General features: G+C 40.6%; 1 protein-coding gene across 3 annotated transcripts in view; it reads right to left on the bottom strand.

The window, feature by feature from the left end:
* plcb1l (phospholipase C beta 1-like) overlaps positions 1-23,999 on the bottom strand; it is a 128,924-nt gene extending 104,925 nt beyond the window's left edge. For 2 of the 3 annotated variants that reach the window (XM_085245819.1, XM_085245820.1), the window contains exons 1-2: positions 23,642-23,998; positions 19,237-19,314 (exon numbers count right to left, since the gene is read on the bottom strand). In XM_085245819.1, the coding sequence (XP_085101945.1) occupies positions 19,237-19,314; positions 23,642-23,740 (177 nt within the window). In that variant the 5' untranslated portion in view covers positions 23,741-23,998. Of the gene's footprint in view, positions 1-19,236; positions 19,315-23,641 lie in introns of all 3 variants that reach the window. The other variant, XR_014888461.1, reaches the window with a different exon arrangement.
* Between the last annotated feature and the right edge of the window lie 490 nt (positions 24,000-24,489).

Raw genomic sequence — 24,489 nt, 5'->3', positions numbered from 1 at the left:
CCCGAAAGGGTTTACCGCCACCCTGACTTCAGCTGTCTGCTAATGTACTGCTGAAAACTAATTCTCCCTGTCCCTCTCCTCTCCTCTTCTAATGAGCCAGGTGTTGTTTCTCTCCCTTCTGCCATGTCACTCTCTCGAGGAAGCCCTTCAGAGAGGAGCTGGTATTTTAAGTATGAAAGACTGCTGCGCTTCTTTTCTTAACCCAGAGCATCTAGAAGCTGTTTAAATTTGATACCTTCAAATCATTCCGCCAAATTGAATTGACTTTAGTGGGGAAAGAAAAGCGAGTGACCCACATTTGTGACACACTTAGTTACTCGAGCGGAAATGGAACAGCGCAAGCAAAAGGGGGGGAGTCCGTGAAAATTTTAGGGATGGACAACGAAGTGAGTGTTTGACAGAAAACATTCAAAATTCTCTCTATTTAACAGTCAAGAAAAACCGAGGTGACAGTTCACATCTGCACCGGAACCAATAAATAACAGTGTGATAGTGGATAAAATGCACCAGTAGGAACTACGCAAGTCGCAGCGGGTTACGGATGGGTTTAATGTGGTCTCTTGAGGTACATATTGTTCTTTTGTACTTTATTTGGCTTTGACAAGCTTATTTTTCTCCGAACTTTTATTCTGTTTGGAAATTTGTCTACGTAGAGATGTTAATAATGTGCAATAAAGGCCAAAATTAGTCCCTCAGTGTGCTAGTAATAAGCTTTCTGGCATGAACATTTGGAAATGAAGAGACAGAAGCTAGATAATTGCTACAAAGTACAAAGGAATTCAAATGAAAAACAGCAGGGTAGCATGAAAACCCAGAACCCCCTAGCTGGTGTGAATTAGAGGTCTCTTAAACATTACAAGCTCATCTAATGCAATGAATGCAATTAGTTTCAATCAATAATACAAAGAAAAATCTATTTAAGGGGTGCAGATCTAAAGATTTGAGGCTTCGGAGAGTAAACGCAAGACATGCAGCCCTTCCTCAACATGGCTTGTAAATGATTACCGAGGCCATCTGACAAACTCTTCGCTGTCTGTGATTATCTGTACTTACCATGCCAGCGAACACTCTACATCTGTATCTTAGAAATGGAGTTAAAACTGATTCTTTCCACTTATCCACTTAAGCAACTGGTCATTATGTGCAGGAAGCACTGGAAGTTGTTTGAAAGCAAAAAGCATATAATTGCCTCATTAACAAATGGGACATGAGTGTAAGCCATCCGTTGCCCCTGATTCTTGTAGCAAAATGCACTTTATTAAGGCCTTTCAGTGAAATATTAGTTAAGAGAGAGGAGGACAGAAGCGGGGAAAAGTAGAGAAGAAAACTCTGCTTATGTGCAGCGTTTAGACGTAAGAAGCTATGAGATCTGCACTGAGGATAAAGTGAATTTTGAAGGGCACGGCATCTACATTAAATCCTCGCGGAATTAGATTATCATACATTTATATACATGATGTCAAGCGATTAGTTGATGTAAAACCTCACAAACTTCATGCGTGCCTTTATGCAAGAACAACACATTAATTAACGAAACAAGTCAGGTTTTTCTGTCATCACGATTCCTGAGTTATTAATAATCCTCCTCCTTACAGTCACGTCTACAGTTTATCGGATGGGCAAACAAACTGAATGTTTGAATGTGTATTTTCTGAAGTCCTAAATTGCAAATCTGAAAATGTTAAATAATTAATGTTTTTTCTGACATGAATACATATTTGTATTTGTGATAATGCTACAAGGCAAAGAGGAGTTTTGTCCTTTGACTGTATTTTCTCTCAATTTTAACATCTTCTGTTGATGAATTTACCTTCAAGATTAAGTAGTTGTGTGCCTTTAAAAATTCGCTTCGAGCATCACATGTTTGGAATATATTAATAAGTGACTGGGGAGCCCAAAGAAAAATTAAAGCTATGTGATTGGCAAGAGGCATCCATCTATCCATTCATTTTCTTCCACTTATCCGATTCAGGGTCATGGGGGAGTCCACTTGGACCCTAGCTGTCATATACACCCTAGGTAAGTCATCAGGCTGCCACAGGGCTAACACAGAGAGACAGAAAGCCACTAACACTCACATTCAGACCTACAGTCAATTTAGAATCATGGCTATAGACTTCTTATTGTTATTTTAATATACTGAAATAGTTTTATGGCAGCTTTTGAATTTATTCTTTGAACAAACCACAAAAGAGCAGTAACAATAGGTATTCTACTAATGACTCTTCCACTAAGGCTTTGCCTTTTTGCCAATCTTACAACAATCTTCAGAGGCAGAATAGAGCCATTTAAAATGTGCAGATCATTATTCTTTTAATTTAAGGTCTCCTCCTTTTGGTCTCTGTATCAGTGCAGATGAAAAGAGAAGATCAAGAGAATAGGAGAACATCATTCCCAGACAAACGCCTGATCCAAACGGTGCTGTCAGAAACCAAAATTTGCAAGGAGCAAAGTTAAATGGTTGGCAGAAATAACTTTTATTCTCACTATTTGAAAACAATGACAGACCCATACAGTCATTTCTTTGTTACGCCAACACGACAACAAACCGATGGGCAACATGAGGCCGTGCTCTTCGAAGCACGGAATGAAAACAGGAAGGAAATGTGTTCTCTTACTGAGAGCTTGTCTACAGTGGGACCTCAAAGTCTATTGGCTGAATGCCTTTATTTGAAAGGGCTCCCTGAGGAAAGCAGCCACCTGGCTTGGAACACTGATGGCAGTCATATCACAGCAGCAGGGGGGTTTTGAGTACTTTGCAGTATCAAAAAACAAGCTGCATGGATTGGATTGTCATGGCAACTGGGCTGGGTTAGTGTTTGAAGTGGAAGGAAGAGAAACACAGAAGAAAAAAGAAAGATAGAGAGAGAGAGAGAGAGAGAGAGAGAGAGTTAGTGTGTCTACAATTACAGGCCTCACGAGTGTAAAATGTTGCTTCATTAGAAGTAACAGTGTAACATCTAAGCTATAGGTTCTCGGATGTGAGCGATTTAGCATAATTAAACCCATCATGGTCAGTTATTGAGAAATTTAAGTCGTCCCGTATCATTCTACACCAAACAAAAGGGGTCTAAGAGCTACTGCAGCCGACTGTAAGCTCTGACCACACGACATACAGAACAACATGCACGCCATGGTTCTCCATGCTTTTTATTGACCAGTCCCGCAAAAGTCAATGTCCATCTGTAATCTGATTACAAAACGCTCTACTACTGACAAATCTGAATTTATGCCAATAACAGATAATCTATGCCCAGAGTTTCTCAGCTCACTCCCATTCAAATTAGTGACTACATCTTTTATCTATCTTGGCCTTAAGATCTCTAAAAATCCCAAACTCCTCAATAAATTTAATTTCTTGGAAATGCTGGACAAGCTCAAAGACGATATTAGGAAATGGAAACTGCTTCCTCTGTCTTTGATCGGTCGAATAAATGCAGTTAGAATGGTGTCTTTGCCACGATTTTTATATCTTTTTCAAAACCTTCTTATTTATTTGCCACTTAAATTTTTTAAGCAGCTTGATTCATTGATTCTTTCATTCATTTGGGCAGGAAAAACCCCCTCGGATATCCAAGGCTCATCTTCAAAAAAATACTTCCAGTGGGGGGGTTGGGTTTCCCTGTCTTTAGACATTATTACTGGGCGGCAAATTCAAGAGCTCTATTGCACTGGCAGTGAGGTTCGCCTACTGATTATTGTTATGATAAGCTTCCAATCTGGCTCCAGGTAGAGGCAGCAACAGTATCTGAAGCCTCATTACCGGTCTTATTGTTTTCTAACACGGGTTCTTCTAATAATTCGATCAGTCGTAATTTTGTTGTTAAAAGTCAAATTAGGAAATCTCACAAACCACCTGACTTCTCAGTAAGAATGCCAATAATACATAACTACTTGTTTAAACCAGGTAAAATGGAAAGGGTGTTTTTAGAATGGGGGGGGGGGGGGGGAGAAGGGATTGAAATGCATTGAGGACTCATATATATAGATGATATATTTGTGTCTTTCCTTCAACTTCAGCAAAAGTTTCAGTTACCTCAATCACATTTTTTTCATTATCTTCAAATAAGGAATTTTGTTCAACGAAACTTTTCAGACTTTCCACTGAAGCCACTAAGTCATACTTACTTTGATATAAAAACATCTGATATCTCAGTTTGTGAAGTGCTTTACAATCCCAGTTGATTCTGATCAAATTAAGAATACATGAGCTGAAGACTTCGGTGTTCCTCTGGTCAAACTGTTTGTCCAATATTCAGAAAGGCTCAATAAACGCCAGATATAAACTAATCCAGTTTAAAGTCATTCACAGATTACATTTTTCTAAACTTAAACTTAACCAGATCTATAATTCTGTATCCCCCTTATGTGATAGATGTAATATCGGTGAAGGTTTCCTTGCACATCTATTTTGGCATTGCTCTGTCTTGAAAACTTTTTGGAGCCAGATTTTTACGTGGTTTTCAAACCAATTTAGGAAAAAAGTACCGTTTGATGGTACACTGGCTATACTTGGATCATTTGCATCAATCAAATCTTTTTCCTTTTCACAAAAACATTTAATTACAATGGGTATGCTGGCTGCAAAGAAACTTATACAGTGACGGTCTTCTTCAACCCCGTGTTTTAAAAGGTAGCTTAATGAGATGGTGTCTGTGGCCAGGGTGGAACAGATAAGATTTGATAGAAAGGGGAAACTGGTGAGTTTTTGTACGATTTGGCAACCATTTCTAGAATTCTTAAAAATTAACTGATCCTAATTCATGCCCCACACTTCGCGTGAATTTTCTTATTTTATTTCATTTTATTTTACTCTTTATTTAGTTAATATTGTTATAATTTTTCATTCCTCTTTTTTCTCCTTCTTTTTCTTTTTTTTCATGCTTATAAGTTCACAAATGCTAAATGTAGTAATTGTCCTCAATTGAATCTGTATAAGCATGCTGTGTTTAATTTAAAAGCAAAAAATAAAATAATAATAGAAACGCTCTACTGGGCTACTGTATGTAGAATCACTCACATCGATGTCCATTTAGCTAAAGGAGGAAGAAAAAATCTCTTTTATGCAAGTTGTACTCAACAGCATTTATCTCCATATTTGAGGGAACATAATTGCTTAGATATGGGTGGATCAGCTGAGTTAACACATTTACGTTTTCTTTTGTTCACCTGTTTTATTTCTAAGTAGGTCAAATTAAGAGAAAAAGAGCGACTCTACATAACATGCAGAACAATTACATCCAAGCACTCCTGCCCTGGTTTAAAAAAAGCCCCGTATCATCTAGGAATAAACAATAAGCCCATGCTTTACATGAGTAAAGGCTTTAGTATCCTTAACCCCCCCCCCCCCCCCCCCAAAAAAAACAACAAAAACGTGTGATATGTCATATACAGTGAGCAGCGTAGTCTCAAAGCAAAATGTATAATAGCTACATTAGTCCACAGTGACAAAGCCAGTACCACAAACCCTGCCTGTGTCATGTTTTTATGAGCCAAAATATATCCACTAGTTTTTTTGGTGCTTAAACCAAACATTTTAAAAATGAAGCTAAACATCAACAAAAAGGCAACGTTGTTTTTTTAAAGTAAACCAGCTTGTGTAAAATTCATGTTTTGCACTTCGGACCAGCTACTACACACTTTTCTCGGAGACTTTCCTAAACAAAAATGATGAAGTTAAGCAGTCAGTGCATTCCTCTCTTAAAATATTTCCTAGCATTCTTTACACACCTACACATTCATCATTTTTTCAGTAGATAACTGAGTGCAACACCATGCACACCTTTCCCATTCCTCTGAAAGCCTGTGCTTTGAGTGTGACCGATCTTACACATTCAGACGAGGTCAGAATAATAATTGCTGGAACAATAAAAAACAACAATAATACAAAATGCAACAAAAATAAAAATAATGATTAGAAATTATACACTGTATAATTACACTCTGTGTATAATTACACAGTCTAACTGTTTTTGCTGCCTTAATAAGAGGCAGAGAAACAAGGATTAATACAGTACGCAGTCATTTTTCTGACACTACATGCTTCTTTTTGACACTAGTGAACCACACAGGGACTTAACTGTCTGTGTACGGTGGCACTGCCAGGCTGGTGTGCATGAAAAAATAAAAATAAAAAAGCATAAACAAGCCAACACTGACTGATTCAGGAACCAACAGCTCAGTTCTGTCTCAGTCATGCAAATATCTAACTGACAGCTGCAACAGCAGTCTGGCCTCCGTTGCACATTTCAATCTATTCAAATTATGGCTACGTCAAAGTGACAACTCCAAACTCCTGCAAAAGATGCTGCCTGAGTGCCGATAAGCTACAGGGCTTATAGGTTCCATTTTAAAAGTTCAAATGTTCAAGGTTCGTTCACTGCCTTTGGTAAAACAGCTCCCGTTTTTTTTTTAGAAGGATCATGTAACTCGTATGTTATGTATAAATATTAGACGTTCAACATGCTTTGCATCCTTTTATTCACACACAATACACACAGAGCTGCAGTTCTCCCGCTGCCACCTCAACGTAACAACCATAACCACCCCAAACACATGACCCATTACAATATTTAAGACGGCGGGGAACGATTGCGGATGCCATGCAGGTGCGTCAGCCTTCCCTGCACAGACAGAAACTAAATTTAACAGAAACTAGCTTACACAGTAGCTGTCTGTAGTCGATGGAGCAGCAATAGAGCCAATTCACCAGCATCGCTCCTTACCACACATCTCAGTGCATCAAAATTACTTTTCTGACAGTGTTCAAGTGAGTGGATCAAGACAGCTAAACAGAAAGGTGGGGTGATTGTTTGAATAAACTTCACCCAGAAACTTTTCATTCCCTCTTTCCTTCCCGCTCTGCTCCTCGACCTCTCTGGCTACACCTCCACCATACAAATGCTTAGCACGCGATCTCAGACTGCAGCGTGGACTGAACCAGATGAAAGGCCTGACCACAATAGAGATCAGTTTTGAATAAGTGACGCAGAAATAGGCCAGCATAAATGTTATAAATACCTGGACCCATGAGACAATGAATAGCTTAATCATCCTCTTCATCCTGCTGTCATGTTTCACACAGGCAGTCAAACTACTTTTGATTAGGCCAACATAAGATGTTATTCATCCATAACCAAGCACTTAGTCCAACAACAGAACGCTCTAATTTCTTATAATCTCATGATGCCATCCATGACTGACTTACTCAAATTAATTCCTCCAAAGCGATATGCATGATATTAAAATGTCAGTATAAGGAACACAAGGTTATTGTGAAGGGAATATGCCAAAGTTTTACAAATGAAATCTCACTGGTACCGATTGAAAACATTTTATATTTTCAGAAAAGTTCCTCATGAAAAAATGCAACGTTTAAGATGAGGACAAGGCATTTAGAGGTACTTGAAAGATATAGAACAATATGTGGTAAAACTTGTGTATGAGCATGTTAAAGCTGGGTTAAGAAAACAGTTACCGCTCGCTGTACGTGTACACAATAACAAAAGCATGTGACTTTTTTCCCAAATAAAGGGAGAATAATGCACACATAACTGAATGTGCGCTAAATTTTATCAGGCCACCTCTTTCTATTTTCCATAACTGAATGTGCTAAAAATAGTTGCAGCCATTTGTAATGGTTTCCTGTCCTTGTGTGAACTAATGTGCTGTATTGCATCCTATTGTTAGTTTTTTGTTATTGCTGCCAGGGTCCTAGCCTCCATTATTTTGTTAATGTTCATTAGGTCTTTTTCAGTTCATAATTGGAGAGTTGAGATCCCCAAATAAAACACATCTCTTTTCCTCCACTTCTCTGCTGAGTGTCTTAGTTTCGCATTCGCTGAAATTCTGGGGGTTTATGAAATTTGTTTGCTGTCGTCTTAACTACCACATGTAAAAGCCCGTGGCACAAACAGTGAGTTTATATGCAAATAACGAAATAAGACAGTGTTGACCAAGCGTGGCTTTATGATTCTAATGAAAAGAATGCATCTTCACATTTCTGTCTTTCTGCGTACACGTGGTTTTACTTGTGCATGCAGGGTTTTATGTATCAGGCACCTTGTTGGAGAAACAAAATAGATTTGTGATAATAAGCAACAGCTTCTGGCTGTCGAGTCTTGAATCGAACTAATAACAATGACAGAATGCTAAAATTATGCCAGTGCTCGGAGGCATGGATGACTATGCTGAAGGAGACCTTACAGAAGGACAGCATTGGAAAAACTTCTCATGGAAAACAGCAAAGAAGAAAGAATAATCATCAAAAAAACATAATCATTTATACTTATTTATGGTATGATGCCACTACAATTTTAAGTATTCCTGCTATCCAGAGTGTTAACATTCAATTGCTGCAATATGATCATCAATTACAAGACATATTATTGGTTAAGCTTATCACCTCGCCGCAGGGTCTTAACTCCTCTTCTGAAATGCCCGGTCACCGCCGCTACAGTAAGACACCTCTGTTTCTATGACCCAGCAGACTGAGCCAAGGCACAGAGATTCACACTGAACAGATTTGGCACCAGGAGAACCTTTAATCAGACAAAAGCCTTTAAAATAGCTAAAAGACTTCTCTCCGGATCCCTGCATCCAGGTTTCATGAACAAACTCTCATTGTTCAGGAGAGGAAACGAACGCAACAATGTCCCTCTTGTTCTTTCCTTTTTTTGGAGCGTGTGTTCGTATGTGTGTGTGCGTGCGTGTGTGTGTGTGTGTGTGTGTGTGTGTGTGTGTGTGTGTGTGTGTGTACCGGCCAGTTTGAGCATGTATTGTTTACCAAAGAAAAAGTTCTAATCACAATTCAAAGAGAGGAACAGGAATAAGTCAAGCACAAACAAAGCCTTATGAAGTCACCCAGGAACTGTTAATCCTTAATAGTTTGGCAAAGCTTTTCTTCGTTTAACACCTTTCTTTTTTTCTGCTTCGGAGTCTCAGCTCTGCTAAAGAGCACTCTGCAGTTGCCAAGTTGCAAGTGCCAACATCCAGGCCACTGTTGCTCTACAATTACAGTTCTGCCACTGCGAACCAGACAGATTGACAGTTTATATTTTCTTGTTTTTAGGGTGTGTGCTTCAAGCCAAGCTGTTGTCTAGGACACCTAGTAAAAATGTCAGAAAGAACAAAACCAAAAAATATATATCCTAGATTTAACATTTTGTTTTAGGAGCATTTGCAGTTCCCAAGTATCATGACAGTGGGTGTCTGGTTTAACTGTTATAACACTGTAGTAACAGCAGTTCTTACCTGGAAACCAATAAATATACATATATATATAAAAAAAACAACTTACTGCCCAATATTGATAACTGCATTTGGTTGTAAGCTTCAGCCAAAGGTTCACCCTTTAAGGGTTTTCTTTAAAGCAGTATACCAAGTCCTTATATGAGTCATTTTGTGGAGAAATCTGTCTGGGCAGTCATGAAAAAATAAGTAAATAAGACACAACAGGGAACCTATACCTCAGTACATCAGTAAAGATTTGAACATATTATTTTTAAGTTTCCTGCTACCTATTGTTATCTGGTGTGAACAGTACATGCAGATATAGTATTTCATTAGAGGATGAATGGCTAAGCTAATAGCTGGACAGAGCAAGACTGGTTAGGAAGCTGTATTGAATGACTTGCATATCCAAAACACAGATAACTGCTAATGAGTAACATACAAATAAATAAAACATCTGCTAGAATACAGGTTTTATAGATGGGCTATTTGTACAATTAACCACATAGTAAGCTATACTACGAGTCGGAAATATGCTATATACCGTTGGTCAGAAAGGCCATACTCAACGCTCTAATAACGAGCCATTAGCTACTGAAGTTTTGTGGACACATGACCACTATCTGCGTGACATCAACTTGTTCGCTGTTTTAGATGTGCGAGAGTCATGGTAGAAATGCAGGATCAAGTCAATAAGGCACCAGTCACACAGCGCTAGAGACTGGTTTGCAACCATCTGACAACCCCCAGTCTTGAGGGAAAAAATTAGCATTCTCTGACCGGCTGCAAATTGTTGCTGGAGGTTGATGCCAGTCACTGGCAAAGAGATTGCTAAAGCCTGAGTCATGCAGCGCTAAGAGCAGTCAGTGATCACCCTGACAACGATCTGTTGCTAGGAAAAAATATGTATTTCCCAACTGGTTGTCAAAAACATTCCTATTATTCCTTTAGTCACTAGTATATTGCTGCAAAAGAGTTGATGTAAGCAATAGACTGGTCTACAAACTCTGTCTAGCTTTTGGAAATGACACCATTTACCTTCAACGTGAAAGTTGTGCCTTGATGGCTGTAGTGCTGAGGTACAACTTTTATTTTGAAACCAAACCTCCTTCGTTTTCACATTGCATCACATGTTTTAACGTTTTACTAAAAATGCCAGGCTAGCTGTCAGTGAGTATTTGCAGAAAACAAGAAAAACTACATGCCACCTTGGCAATCTGCAAGCAACCAAAGCAATCACCAGGAAGTTGTTGGTGCAGACATTTTTTTGCATCAGATTACAATCAGCAAGAGAAAAAACCCCCACCAGGAAGCACTGCCAACGAGTCAGGCAATAACACATTTTTCCCCAGCAACCGGTGGTTGCATCACATCCAATATGGTGAACAACTCTTAAGTAATGTGGTCATGACATCACGTAAGAAACCTTACTAAAGATCTAAAGCCTTTTTTGGCATCGGGCAGTAAACACACTCTTATCTTCTGCAAAGTTAGGCATTTTGACATGGGAGTCTGAGCAGAGTGACTCATTTTCAGAGCCAGCCACTCGAGATTTTTGGCACGTTCAAGTTGTCTTCATTTCTCAGCGCTGGAGGTTGCTGCTTGGTTTCAAGATGCACAATAAAAAAAAAATCCATGTGACATAAACAGTTTATTTTAGCATAGATAATGAATGTGTCACAACTGCAATCAGTAATGCTATGTTTGGTAATCACTTATCAACTCTGCAGCACACAATGTAGAAAAGAAGATAATGAAGTTATAACCATTACTTGTGGTTATAACCATGGTAACCTTCTCACTTCTCACTTATATTAAATGCATGCGTCGTGTGTCTTAAATGCTGCACATAAATTAAATGCAAGCCAACATCTGAAAAGGCAGACACGTCAAGACAAATGCCAAATGCCATTTTATGTGAATACAGCAAAAGGCTGACACAAAGCCAAAATGGTGAAAAGCTCATTGGCTTTCACTGGGACGTCGCAGATTGATGGTGTCATATCCTGAAAAGACCATCGACAGGTCCTGCTCACAATCTAATAATTTTTCTGATGACCAAAAATTTATTAAGTAGATTAAAAACAACTGATACCACATAGCACAGCTAACATAGAGGGTGTGGATCATGATAATCACCGTCTTATAATTTCTCTTTTTCGCTCTGTCTCATCCTATAACTACAAGTGCAGATAAAACAAGTCCCCCATGTGCCATGCTACAACTTGGCAGGGGTCACAATTCACTTTGAGTAGATTGGCTGCAGATTTATGCCTCGTTCCTCACTCCTATAGTGCTGACAGAGGTGGAGGAGCAGCAGGCTCTGTAATCACCAAAAATTGCTGTGTTGGGAGAAACAGACACGTAAACTCTGCTCTGACAGAAGAGAAGGAACTGTGCGTACATTTCATATTTGTGCATCAAGTGTGCCCAGAAATACAAAACCAAAGGGTCTTCATGTTGTTCTGGATTAGGTCAGTTCTAGGCTCATTCAGAAATGCCCCACACATTCCAGCTGACAAGTGCGTGAGTCTGGTTTTGGCCCGAGGTGAACTGTCTTTCACCTTTGAACATCATTCAATGCCATATGCTAAGTGCTTGTCCAGTGAATGTCCTGAAATTGGCACACTGCTGAAACATAAATCTCCCAAGAGACAGCGTTTAACCTTTTTTTTTTCATATAACCACAGCCTGCTCAGAAGAGCGAATGAGAATATGAGGGTGTCTACACACACACACACACACACACACACACACGCACACGTACAGAAATGACTTTAGAGGACATTATGTGGACTTGCATCTGTTTCCTGGAGGTTTACTTCAATTGTAAACAAAACCATTACATTAACCTAAGCCTCTTTATTCTCTAACCTTTAAACATGTGTTAACCTTGAAATTGTCTGATGTTTTGCATCACAGGGACTTGTTTTTTTTCTCCAAGATCTAACTCTGTAAACACATTTGTGTCCTCACAACATGAGTAACATCTGGACCACGCACACACACACACACGTCTGGTTTGCTATCTTCGTCCCATTGAGCTAATGCTTTCCCTAGCTCAGCGGTCCCCAACCCCCGGGCCTCAGACCGGTACCGGACCGCGAGAGTTGAGGCTCAGGTGTGAAATGTATGGTTTTCAAGCTTTTTATCGGTTTTCAGCGTTATTTTGTTATCGTTTTTATCATTAACTCGGTTTTCCTGGGTCTTTTCACGTGTGTTATGAATAAATCTTGTTTTTTTCGGTACCGGTACTAGTTTTATTTTGTTGTATTTATCTGCGACACCTTAAAGGCCGGTCCGTGAAAATAATGTCAGGCATAAACCGGTCCGTGGCGCTGCCCTAGCTGCTTACCCTAACTCTAACCATCAAAAATGAATGCCTAACCCTCACCTTACCCTAAACCTAACCATAACCCAATTGTAACCCTGACACTAAAACTATATTTTGAGTGTGAAAAATGCCTTCAGTATAGTAAATTTCAGATTTTGGTCCCCACCAAGATAGTAAGAAGCTGTGTACACACACACACACACACACACACACACACACACACACACACACACACACACGAGGAAACAACTGTATCAGTTTCAAAGCAGCGACATTCTTCAGAATGAAAGAGAATGTGACATTTCTAAGGTGTGTGCTGTCGCTTGGCAACCATGGCAACTAAAGCAAAAGGCTTTTTGCGTAGTTAATTTGAATGAGTCAGTCCACCTCTCCGTGCTGTGGGGCTCCTCCCTATAAAACATGATGAACCAACAAGTGCAAAAATAATTTTCAACCTTCTAAAAAAGAAAAAAGAAAAACACCTATTCTTAGCTGGCCACCGCAGCTAGTGTGCATGTGTGCTTGTAAAGAAGACGGTGTGTTCCCCCCTCGCACAAGAGGAAATGCCTCTTTTAAAGAGGAGGATGGATTTCAACGTCATGAGCAAGGAACCTGCGAATACTCCTCAATATACCTTCTCATTGTTAAACTTGCATAGGAATGAGGAACAAAGCACCTGTACGCTTTCTAAATTAAGAACTACTGGAAAGATGCCAACTCTTGAACAGTAACTGAGTTTTCCTGGCGTACACAGCGAATTTGCTGGTATATTTATAATGCTGCTGTTAATATATGTCTATATATGTATGGTTTTGTTGACACAAGGTAAATCATTGTTATTAATTTACATTAGGGTGACGAGTTTCATTTTACAGCTGATTCATACTAATGCTAGCACACGTGCTACCGATATGACTGACAATATCACGTCATCTTTATTATGGTTCTCGTTCCCAAAATCTCTCTTTCTATCTGTGAATTTGTGTCTGCGTGTGTGCTCAAGACAGTGGATCTTTTGAGGTGAATGAGACAGAAACATAAAAAGCCAGCCAACTGGACTCTCAAGCAAACACATACAAACATGGGAGAGTTATTACTGCTGTAGTTTACATAGCAGTGCCCTGTTTAAAAATACGTCAGTGTGCAGAAATGGAAATGCTGCTCACACTGGATATAGTGTGCACCTGTTTCTATCTACAAGGAAGAGAAAAAAAATCTACATCGGCTTTTGTAAACAACAAGAGAAGCATTGTTTAAGCTTTTATTTTGGTGTCCACTACAGGAAGAAGTGAAGTCACAAAAAAAATCGTAATAATTTTATCACTGAATACAGGATATCTTAGGTCATATCCTGAGCTGCTGTCAACTTCATTTCCCCAACACACCACATCAAGAAACAATAAAAGTTTCTTCTAACATTTCTTCCCCAGAAGTTGAAGCTGAGTGTATACTGTCAGCACAAGTTACTGTGACTACAACAAAGGCGTAAAGATGAAACCAGCAGAATCCTCGTGGAGCCTTGCGTCATCAACTCAAAGGTTAGCCAGAAAGAAAAGGCAAAAACATCAGACCTAAGCACATCTGACACTGAAGTGGAAGAGACAAACTCCGGGATTAACAGCACAGTCAAAAGTAAATATCAAGCCCCTACTGTGTCTAAAGTAAGCTTTTTTTCTGCTTAAAGAAGCAAATTTGAAACGGCAGCAAAGGTTAAGCTGTCACTACCAAAGACACCTTGTCTTCCTGCATGCTAATGGTTGCTTCCTTTATGTTTAATCATTTTATTCGGGTTCAGGGGGTTCGACCGGGAATCAAAATGTTGGCATTTCAGTTGTAAAGCATGGCCCTTCAAAATATGATGATGAAAAAAATTCAAGTTCAGTATATTCAACTTCATTTTTGAGGGGAAAAAACAAGAAACATACAAAAAGTGCTCGTTGTGCTTGCCTGCATTTAGTTTTCAGTGTTTCTAACTTCACAGGAACGACTGAAACGGGGATACTGTGATATTCAAGAATATTGGATTGGGACATTGTTCTCTTAACACTGTTACCAACCAGTTGGTATTTGGTTGTGGGAGGCTGCTAGCTGTCTATGAAACTGATTACTAAAAACCTCAGATACTGGTTGGCACCCCCCTGACAACCGCAAGTCAGTAAGGAAATATGTGCATTCCCCAACTGCTTGATGAATGGTTGTTGGCAATCGCTCAGCGAAACTGACTGCAAAAAGGTATACGGCGCTGGACTGAAAGCCTCCACGTGATTACTTTGGTCACTAGAAAGTTGCCACTGTCCTCTATAGTTTGCGTGGAAGACGTCCACTCGCCATCTACTTTCTAAGTCAGGGGTGTCGAACTCCAGACCTCGAGGGCTGGTTTCCTGCAGGTTTTAGATATGCCCCTGGGTCAACACACCTGAATCAAGTGATTAGTTTTATTACCAGGCCTCTGAAGAACTTCAAGACATGTTGAGGGGGTCATTTAGCCATTTAAATCAGCTGTGTTGGATCAAGGACACATCTTGATGAGAGGCCTGGAGTTCGACACCTGTGCTCTAAGTGAAACTGTAAAAAGCGACACAAACTGGAAATGAAGATTCCTCCTTTCAAAGTAAAAGCTGCGCCTTTTAAAAATGAGGCACAACTTTTTTAGGTTTTGCTAGTTGGTGACTAGTAAAGTAGTAGTAGTGTTTGCAGACAAGTCAGCATCTTCCATGCAAATTGTAGGGGACCAAAGCAATGTGAAGGTTTTCACAACCTGCTCACCAACTGGTTGGGAAATACACATATTTGGCACACTGGGGGACGACCCCTCTCCCCAGAGGTTGCTGTAGGTTTAACCACCGGTCTCTAATCTGTGTGACTGAAGCCTAATGTAAATAAATGTCTCCAAAGTTGATTCAAATTAGCTGTAGGTTTATTTTCAATTTGTCTCAGGGGAAACTGTGACTCAAGTTAACCTCCTGTCCACTAACACTATCATTGAAATGTATTATTATTTGTGTTAACTAAAAGAAAAAATATTTATCCTTAACAAGGAGGAAATACTCTTAATCTTATCTCCTTACTTTTGGCTAAATGTCTTTAGTGAATCTTGTAAGAAGCCAAAAGCAGCAGTTAACTGCAACTGTCACTGGCAATGTGTGTTGAAAGTCAGCGCAGTAGGCACACCGAGTACAGTTCTGTTGTGCTTCTGAAGAATCCGAAGAATGCTTTTACTCTGCAGGCCATCAGACTGAGTCTCTCACAAACACACACACATATAACAAGTAGACGGAGCATCATAGCTTGTTTAAATTGGTCTGTTCAACAGATGTGCAATACAGTCGTGAATAAATGTTAGCAAAAGCACCAAGGTATCTTTATAAACATGAGAAGGCACACTTCTGCCTTGACAGGGGCACACAGGAATACAGCGGGTGCCTTTCTTTATGCCCTAATAGAGTTTTGTCTGGGCTGTGCTTGGTATCAATTTGAGTTATTATGTGTGCGGCAGGACTGTTCTCAACGCTGGGAGACAGAGCAGACACCCACACGCATAAACACACACTCACAAGAGCCTCATCAGTCAAAATCCTCGCCTTATGACAGAGGCACAGGAAACAATGATGAATTGGTGTCAACGAGCTTCTCTCAGTTCTTTTAGTGGAGAATCACACTCAGTGCTGGTTATCTCTGACCGCAAATTCCCACTTTTAACACGCACCCACAACATAAAATGCGGTAGACATCAAAACTGGTCTTCTTTTCTTTCCTCATTGAGTGTTCGGTAAAACTGTAGCAGAACTAAAGACTTTATCTCTTTTCCCACTTATACTGGATTCATTTACAATAGGCTACCAATATACTGGGATCCTTTCTCTGTTCCAAAAACAGCAGGACAGGTACAATCATGGATTATGGGGCGGACAGTCTCGGTCGTTGTGTCCTTGGGCAAGACACTTCACCCGTTGCCTAATGGTGGTGGTCAGAGGGCCTGGTGGCGCCAGTGTCCGACAGCCTCGCCTCTGTCAGTGCGCCCCAGGGTGGCTGTGGCTACAATGTAGCTGCCATCACCAGTGTGTGAATGTGTGTGTGTGAATGGGTGGATGACTGGATATGTAAAGCGCTTTGGGGTCCTTAGGGACTAGTAAAGCGCTATATAAATACAGGCCATTTACCATTATGTGTGGATGTGTGTTTGTGTTCAGAGGTAAGTGTACAGAGGGGAAATTTCATGCTTGTGTTCAAGTCCTTGTGCTCAGCAGCTGTACATTCAAATAAACAGAACAAACTGTTAAACCTTCAGCAGATTCTGCACATGCTCTCAAGGTTAAACTGGGAGGAAGTGCTTAATAAGATCACTGAACATGATAGCGTTTCTTATCTTACGTTTCGCTACCTTGTTCCTGGTTATTATGAAACATTTAGCTACAACTGGAATGTTGGAAAAACACAATGCACTATGCAATATTCTCACAGGTGTCGGTTGCAGCACTGCAGGTGTGCCAGTTTAGATTTCTGTCTCCTTTTCAAGAAAGTTCTTCAAATGAAACTGGACCAGAACACCCTCAAATCCTTTTTTAAGGAATCTAACTGGAAGCTAACTGAAAGAACTTAAAAAATCATGCTTGAATGGCTCAGAAAGAGCAAAACAAACAAACAAGATAAAAAAAATCATCACAATGCTGGAAAAAGACCATCTAAGCCTAACTGTGCTCTGCTGCAGGCCTTTCAGCTAAGGAAGCAATTTCTGAGCGCCTAAATGCTTCCTAGAGCGCCTGTGATCTCTCGATAATAATCCTAGGTGTACCATGATAATTACAAAGGGAATGCCGAATGTGGTTGCCACGAATTCTAATGGTGCTGCTATGGTAATAAGTACTGGATTGTTGAATGGCAGTAGTAAATGGAAAAGGTCAATGTTTTCAAATAACTGTCTTAAATGCCTCTGAAGTGGTAATAGAGCAGGTTTTCAAGCCTGAGCCACTGTCACTATTCAATTCAATTCAGTTTTATTTATACAGCACCAAATCAACAACAGTTGCCTCAAGGTGCTTTATGTTGTAAGGCAGACCTTACAATAATACAGACAGAGAAAAACCCAACAATCATGAGCAAGCACTTTGGCAACAGTGGGAAGGAAAAACTCCCTTTTAACAGGAAGAAACCTCCAGCAGAACCAGGCAGACTCCAAATGTTTAGGGAGCCCTTCACTGAGAGCTGACAAGTATCATGAGGAGAGATTATATCTTATGCAGTTTTTAAACACAGTGTCTATTTTAGTTTGTTTCTGTGGACACACACTCAGTCGACTGTCCCTTTTTCTGAATTGTGCTCATATTCATGCCAAACAAAACGAGACAGCAGCGACGTCGTCAGTTTTTGTCTCTTGTCAGTCATTTTATGATTTTACGACATAAACGACACAACAGATTCTCACACTTGGTCTGGCTTTTACTTCCTTCGCTGCTCACTGATGGTTAGTGTCCACAGAGGTGTGTTTTTAATGCTTGGTGCTGAGCTACAGTATTCAAAAGCTGACAGCTAAGCCATTGCCACAACTTTAAGTTCTCTCTGCTCTCAGAAACTGTCACTGGGGCTCATTTGCTAACTTTCTATACCATTGAAATGTTTTTGAAAGCTACAGATGCAAGTGACTGCTCTGTCTTTATTTCAGATACACAACAGTTCGCTTTGTTGGGGAGTTTCCAGGCATGCCGAGCCATGCTGGATGCTGCCGATTTGCATAAGCTAGCCTAAACTTCAAATTTATGCAAATAAACAGCAGCAAACTAAACACCCCATTTCTCATAATGAAATGTGACAGTACTAGAAAGTGCTGCACCGACACCTACGAAGACGACGAGTAAAAAATGTGGAAAAGTTGGTGCCGTGAAAGCTTTCAGTTTGACAATGCTGCTGTACTGTCAGTGAAATGGAGAATACAGACAAAAAAGCTCTGTGAGAATATGCTGGGAAAACAGTAAGTTTATATCTGCCTGTCATAAGATATATAACAATTTACTGTGCTGGCCAATCAGTTATGTACAGACAGTCCAGGTAGGTCCTGTATCGTGTACAAACAACCCAGTATCATGACAAAACTCATAACAGGCGGTCCACCGTGTCCATTTCACGTTCTGGAGAGGCAAAGCGCAGAAGCTGTTCCTGCATGCAGAAACTGCATTACCAGTAGGGGGAGATAGTATATTTAAAGCCACAAAGCCGGTAGTGAGCATAAAATGTATTAAGAACATTGCAGGGTCCTTTATCGGCAGAAATGATCAAGTTAGGTGGCTAATATGTATATAAATGTAAATGTTTTAATAGTGTCTGTTCAAACACTTTCCTGTGACTATTTTCCTGTTGGCTTGAAATAAAATATCTCCCTGCTGTTACTGCACTTTGCGGCAACTTGTACATTACTTGTACATTTCAGGTTTTGGAGAGGAAACGCGTGAAATGGACATTGGCCTGTCTATTATATATCAGGCTGGTACAAAGCACTGTGCAGATGTCAAAGCAGAGATGAGGGAAACTGTTGGTGCTGCTGTGATAAGCTTTAAATTTGGTCCCACGAATCTGAATTTCATCATCAAATGAAATTCAGATGACAACGAAAGAGGCTTTAAACATCTTAACGGCTTGAAGGCTTCAAACCATTTGGCCTTCCTGCCGTGGTGTCTCACCTTGCTCTGGTCAGTCCAATACAGGAAGTAACCTTTGGGGTCAACTGTCAGAGTCACCGGGGTCACAGTGGTTGAATCCTGTCGTGAAGAAGAAAAGACACGTGTCTGTTTAAATCTGTAAATCAACATCTGAATTTCAACATGAGTGAATACCTCACTGCAGACAATTCTCCGAGGGAACCAAGATCAAAGCATAGTTTGTTTTATCCACTCGCATACCAGAATTTGAAATGACATCAAAAGTGCTGTTTATGTTGTAAACATGCACTCAATCCTTTCCTTTTAGGGTACTTTCCACACCACGACCTGGCATCACCGCAAAATGACCAAGCAGCCTGGGGTGTGCGTGTGTGTTTGCAGTGACTGCAATCACGAAGTGCAGGTTGATTTGGAGTTGATGTTTCAATTTTCCCCTCTTGTAATGGACAAATGCTTTCCCACAGTTACATACAGATAGCTCCAAGTCTCTCTCTCTCTCCCACACACACACACACACACACACACACACACACACACACACACACACACACACACACACACACACACACAGTTTGACCCTGAGGCATACATGGCAACACCAGATATTATTGGATGCGTCTATAAAAAGAAAGAAAGAGCCATTGCCTTTTTTCTGTGTCCACAGTGGCTGTGGCTCAGCTGAACAGTAGCATATTGTCCTCTTCAATCAGCCATGGCTGCAAGATCAGAGAGATGAGGACCGCATTTGCTGCACAGAGCAAGAAAATCTTCAAAGTGTCTTCATGAGGCTTCTAATGATGTCCCTATCAGAGCATTTGGAGACAGAGCTAATGGTCTGCATCTGCTCCACACTTGTCTTATTTGGGCGCGACCTTATGCGACTTGCAGCGTAGGATGCTGGGAAAGGGTTGGGCTGGTAGACAGCAAAGGAGCCTATGCTGTAATGTATTTAACCATTATGAGTCATTTCAGTCATTTCATACTGTCTAAATGTCACAATCATGGTTTATCCAATATAGGCCAACAGTGAAAATACAGGAGGAACAGAGGAGGGGAAAACGGGGAAAGACGAAAGAAGGGAAGTGAGCTGAAAGTAAATGAGCGGCTCGTTCGGTTTTGGAAACAGTTAGGCATCAGAGGCATTTGCTACGGTGACGTTTGCTATGGCAACCCACCATTCCCATGAAATCTATTAGAGACTCAAGAGGAATCGCTTTGGTTTTGTTCACATGATTGCACAATCTTTGCAAGCTTGATTGAATGACAAAAGATGCGGTTCATGTCAATGAATGCATGCCGCATACACACACACACACACACACACACACACACACACACACACACACACACACACACAGTTTATAGCCTAAAGGAAAGGGAAAAGCATCATGTTTGCAGTTCTTAGATATAGCATTTCAGACCAAATCTGGCTCATATCTCATGATCTTTGCTCAGCTCACCATCCACAGTCCGATTTTTCCAATTTAGTTTTTACAGATAAATATCTTTAGAAAAATTCAAGAAAATGATAGCGAGCTAGATCAAAGAATATTTAGCAAGTCATTTATATTTTCAGTAAACCAAGTCAAGAAGTCATTCGGGGGATAAGATGCGATGCAAGTGATGGATTGTCTGTCATGTCTGAGAAAAGAAGAAGGCTCGAGAGCACTGGGAAACTGCCTAATGATGTGAGAGCAGTCATTTTCACCAGCTTCTTTCTTAATGTCCTAGCTCTCCATGGCCACCACTGCAAACACATTAAGCCATTATGGACTCTTAGCAAAGATTTTCTCATGGGTTTTCACATTTACACAGAAACAAGAAGTACTTAAAGCTGGGATTTAACTTCAGAGTGACTACCGGCAGAATAGTACTCGCCAATGTTTTTTTTGTTTTTTTTTATTGTCATTGGACTATTTTAAGGGATTTGTCTTTAATGGGACAACATTAGGCAGCAGAGTGGCCTGCTTTCTGCTGAATTAAGATGAGATTAGTCACTGACTTGCGAAAGTACAAACACCCTGAAGGAACTGATCCCAGGCAGGAGACACTTCCATTATTTTTAGTGAAGAGTCTGTACCATTAGCATTGCTGCCGGAGGGGGTGTGTTAGAGGGGAGTTTTGAGCTCAGCATATTTCTGTTCTGTATGCTAATGACATATTCTACTACTTTTAAGGGATTTTCTGCTCCCCTGAGGAGCCTGATAATATCTTATTCAATGCACAACCGACCAGAGGGGTTGATATAAGTATAACCTCATAAAAGTCTCTGTTTACACAGACCAAGCATCGTCTTTCACAAATTTGACACCGTGCCCAGGTGTACAGTAAATGATCCTTATAACATGAAGTGTGTATGTGCTGGAGAATCTGAATGGCTCCCTGTGCCTCAACGGAAAGCAGTCATTATTGCTAAATGTGCCATCTGAACTGACAAATAATAACACATCCAGGCAATATTTTACCCGTACCCATGGATTTCATGAGCCACAGAAGCAGCCAGCTGTCGACAAGTGGCAGCAACAAAAATACAAGATGTCTGCGCACGTCTGTAGGAGGGAGGTTGGGGAGGTCTGAGGCCTTTGAGGCTTTGGAGAGCTTCTCTGATTGCTTTTCTGCTCCTTTACAACCACCTGCAAGCATCCTGTGCTGGAGTCTGCAGTCACTCTGCTGCTCAAAACTCATGGCTGCTGGCTACGCAGCACAGAACTTCACACTGTTTTTTGCCCTACTCCCCAGGTGAGTTTAAGAATTTTGGAATATATGTGTGACTTCAACTGAGAGAACAAGAAATCTTCACCAGAGTAAAGCCATAAATTAAAGAACATACATATAATTTTTCATTTACTGCCCGTACAATTTCCTGCTGAAAGATGTTCAACTCAACACCCAAAGCAATAAAAAAGAAGAAAAATGATTTAATTCAATCTTTCTCCAGTGAAAATTTATTAGCTTTGCTCTCTCAGGTTGGCTGTTTGTCCTCTGTGATTCTTTCCATGAAATGATACAGAGAGGAAAGAGGAAGGAAGGAGCGCATGGGAAAGGAACCAGAGAAAGTACCTGTGACTATGCCTGTGTTTGAGGTCATATGTTTTTGCAAGGAAAGGCCTGGTGGACATTTGGGTCTGACGATAGTCCTGAATGTACATGCTAAAAGTACACAAACACAGCTGAGAAAGGGGAAACTGAGTCGCATCTAATGAGCTGAAGGAATGGGCGCTCATTAGTAGTTACTAGTTAAGGAAACTTTCTTATTTAAGCTTAAGGTTGATGATTGACAGAATGGTGGACTTGCAAGTGTGCATAATTTCCTCTCTGCAGTCTGTACTGACCGCATTCACACTTCCATAACACTGCAAGACTAATGCCATCTGTGCTGCACTTGGCTCACCTGAGCTGAGTGATTCTGAGCATGTATTTGAGAGGATGATCTTAGAAAGAGTGTATCTTAGTAACCGATTCCTCACTGTCTACAGTATTAGAAAAGTCAAGGCACTGTAAAAATGAGTTACAGGTGGGCTAAGCCCTCAGCATTTTCACAGAGCGGTTTAAAATTAACAGATATTCAGATATTCACTCATAAACCAGAGTAACAAGTGGATATTCAAATGGCATGGGGTGTGAAAACAGCTATTCCAGCTCTTTCTGAATGCAGCTGCTGTAAAAACTAAGGTACAGAAGATGCAAATAACCATCAAGCCATGTTAAACTCAGTTCAGAGCGCAGTTCAGTTGTGAACTTGCCACAAGATTATTAGAGGGAGTGTTGATTTGTGTTGATTTATTGCCTGGGAAAGCAATGTGCCACATAGTGTGGCCATAGCCTCTGTTGCTAGAAGGCTATTACTATTATGTTTTACTCAAGAGCAGTGTGAAATCAGTTCAATCAAGGTCATTTTACTACAGCTGGACCGACATTTTATATAGAGATGCTACCAAAATAAAAATTCCCAAAATATTTTTCTTTTTTTTAATGACCAACTGTTGTGCTTAGATTTGCATGTTGAATGTCAGTGCACTAATTAATTGTGGTTAATTGATAAAAAACGTTTCTAACGCAGGGGGGTTAGTGTTTGATTAGATGAGGGTGCGCACATTCTCACACACAGCGGTACACGCGTGCACCCACTGGCGCGCACAAATACAAATACTGTACATTGGATAATGTAAAGAAAGCACATGTCAGTAGACACTGTAGCTGTAGCATTTCTTTCAACCACTAAGCAGGAAGTCCAACGCAATTAGCTTCTTGTCCGTGCGGTTTCCACTTACAATTAAATCTATCGGCTACTGTTGCACGAGTAGCCTATAGATTGTGTAATACACAGACTGTGTACATGCAAAACGCGTGCAGAAAATGATCTGACAGTGAAAACTGGGGAGGAAAAAAAAGACATTCATCGCTGGCCTGTCTGGCCACTACTTACATCATCCCATTTCATAAATTTGTTGCCCTTTCTTAGGCTCTCGGGTACGGACACTGGCTTGAGCTGCAGCGCATGAACTCCCGGCTGTGCCCCAGCCATTGGCTCATCTACTCTTCTCAACGCACAAGCTCGGGTGGAAATGAGTCACTTCACTCTCCTCTACTCTTGTGTCTCTTCCTCTCCTTTGTAATTTTCTTAAAAGCAGCCTGACGGAAGCCCACTACTGATGCCAGTATGTCATGCCCGCAATGACGGCGGCGGTGGCGCGTCTCGGCTTTGGAGAGCTGCGGAGGCGGACGCAGGCGTAGCGGACCCGGGCAACTCACTGACTGACTGACTGACTGAGAGACATGCAGCTGAAGACGAGGAGAGAGAGACAGACAGGGAAAGAGAGGGACAGTGAGAGAGAGAGAGAGAGAGGGAAAGAGTGAGAGTGGTGGAGAAGGAGGGGGAATCTGAACGAGTTACATGTCTGATGTCAAATTGTTCAAGTCAATGCAGGGACAGGATCGATGCTTTAAGTGATCTAGCGCCTCCGTGCGTTGGTGGCAATGCGATGGGCATTTAGTGGCCTCTAAGATGGAAACAAATTAAAAGCTGAAAAAATGAGGGAATCGTTAAATCCTGATTTTTGATGATGAACATTCAAGCAAGAGAGAAAAATCTAGGAACAAATCCTTTTTTCTGATGTTCCTATCAGCTGGGATCGCCACATATAGTCACGTGAAAAAGCTTTTAACAAGTCTTACTGCAGTCCTCGGAAAAACTAAGTACACCCTGTAATTCAACAGAACTACATGTATCACTTGAAGTAATCCTTTTGTGTTGGACTCTATCAGTTTCTCACA

Source organism: Mchenga conophoros, linkage group LG15 (assembly GCF_057382185.1).
Source record: "Mchenga conophoros isolate Kocher_MC1m ecotype Shallow Benthic linkage group LG15, M_conophoros_male_GT1.1, whole genome shotgun sequence".
Taxonomy (NCBI): domain Eukaryota; kingdom Metazoa; phylum Chordata; class Actinopteri; order Cichliformes; family Cichlidae; genus Mchenga; species Mchenga conophoros.
This window is presented reverse-complemented; position numbering and strand designations above follow the sequence as displayed.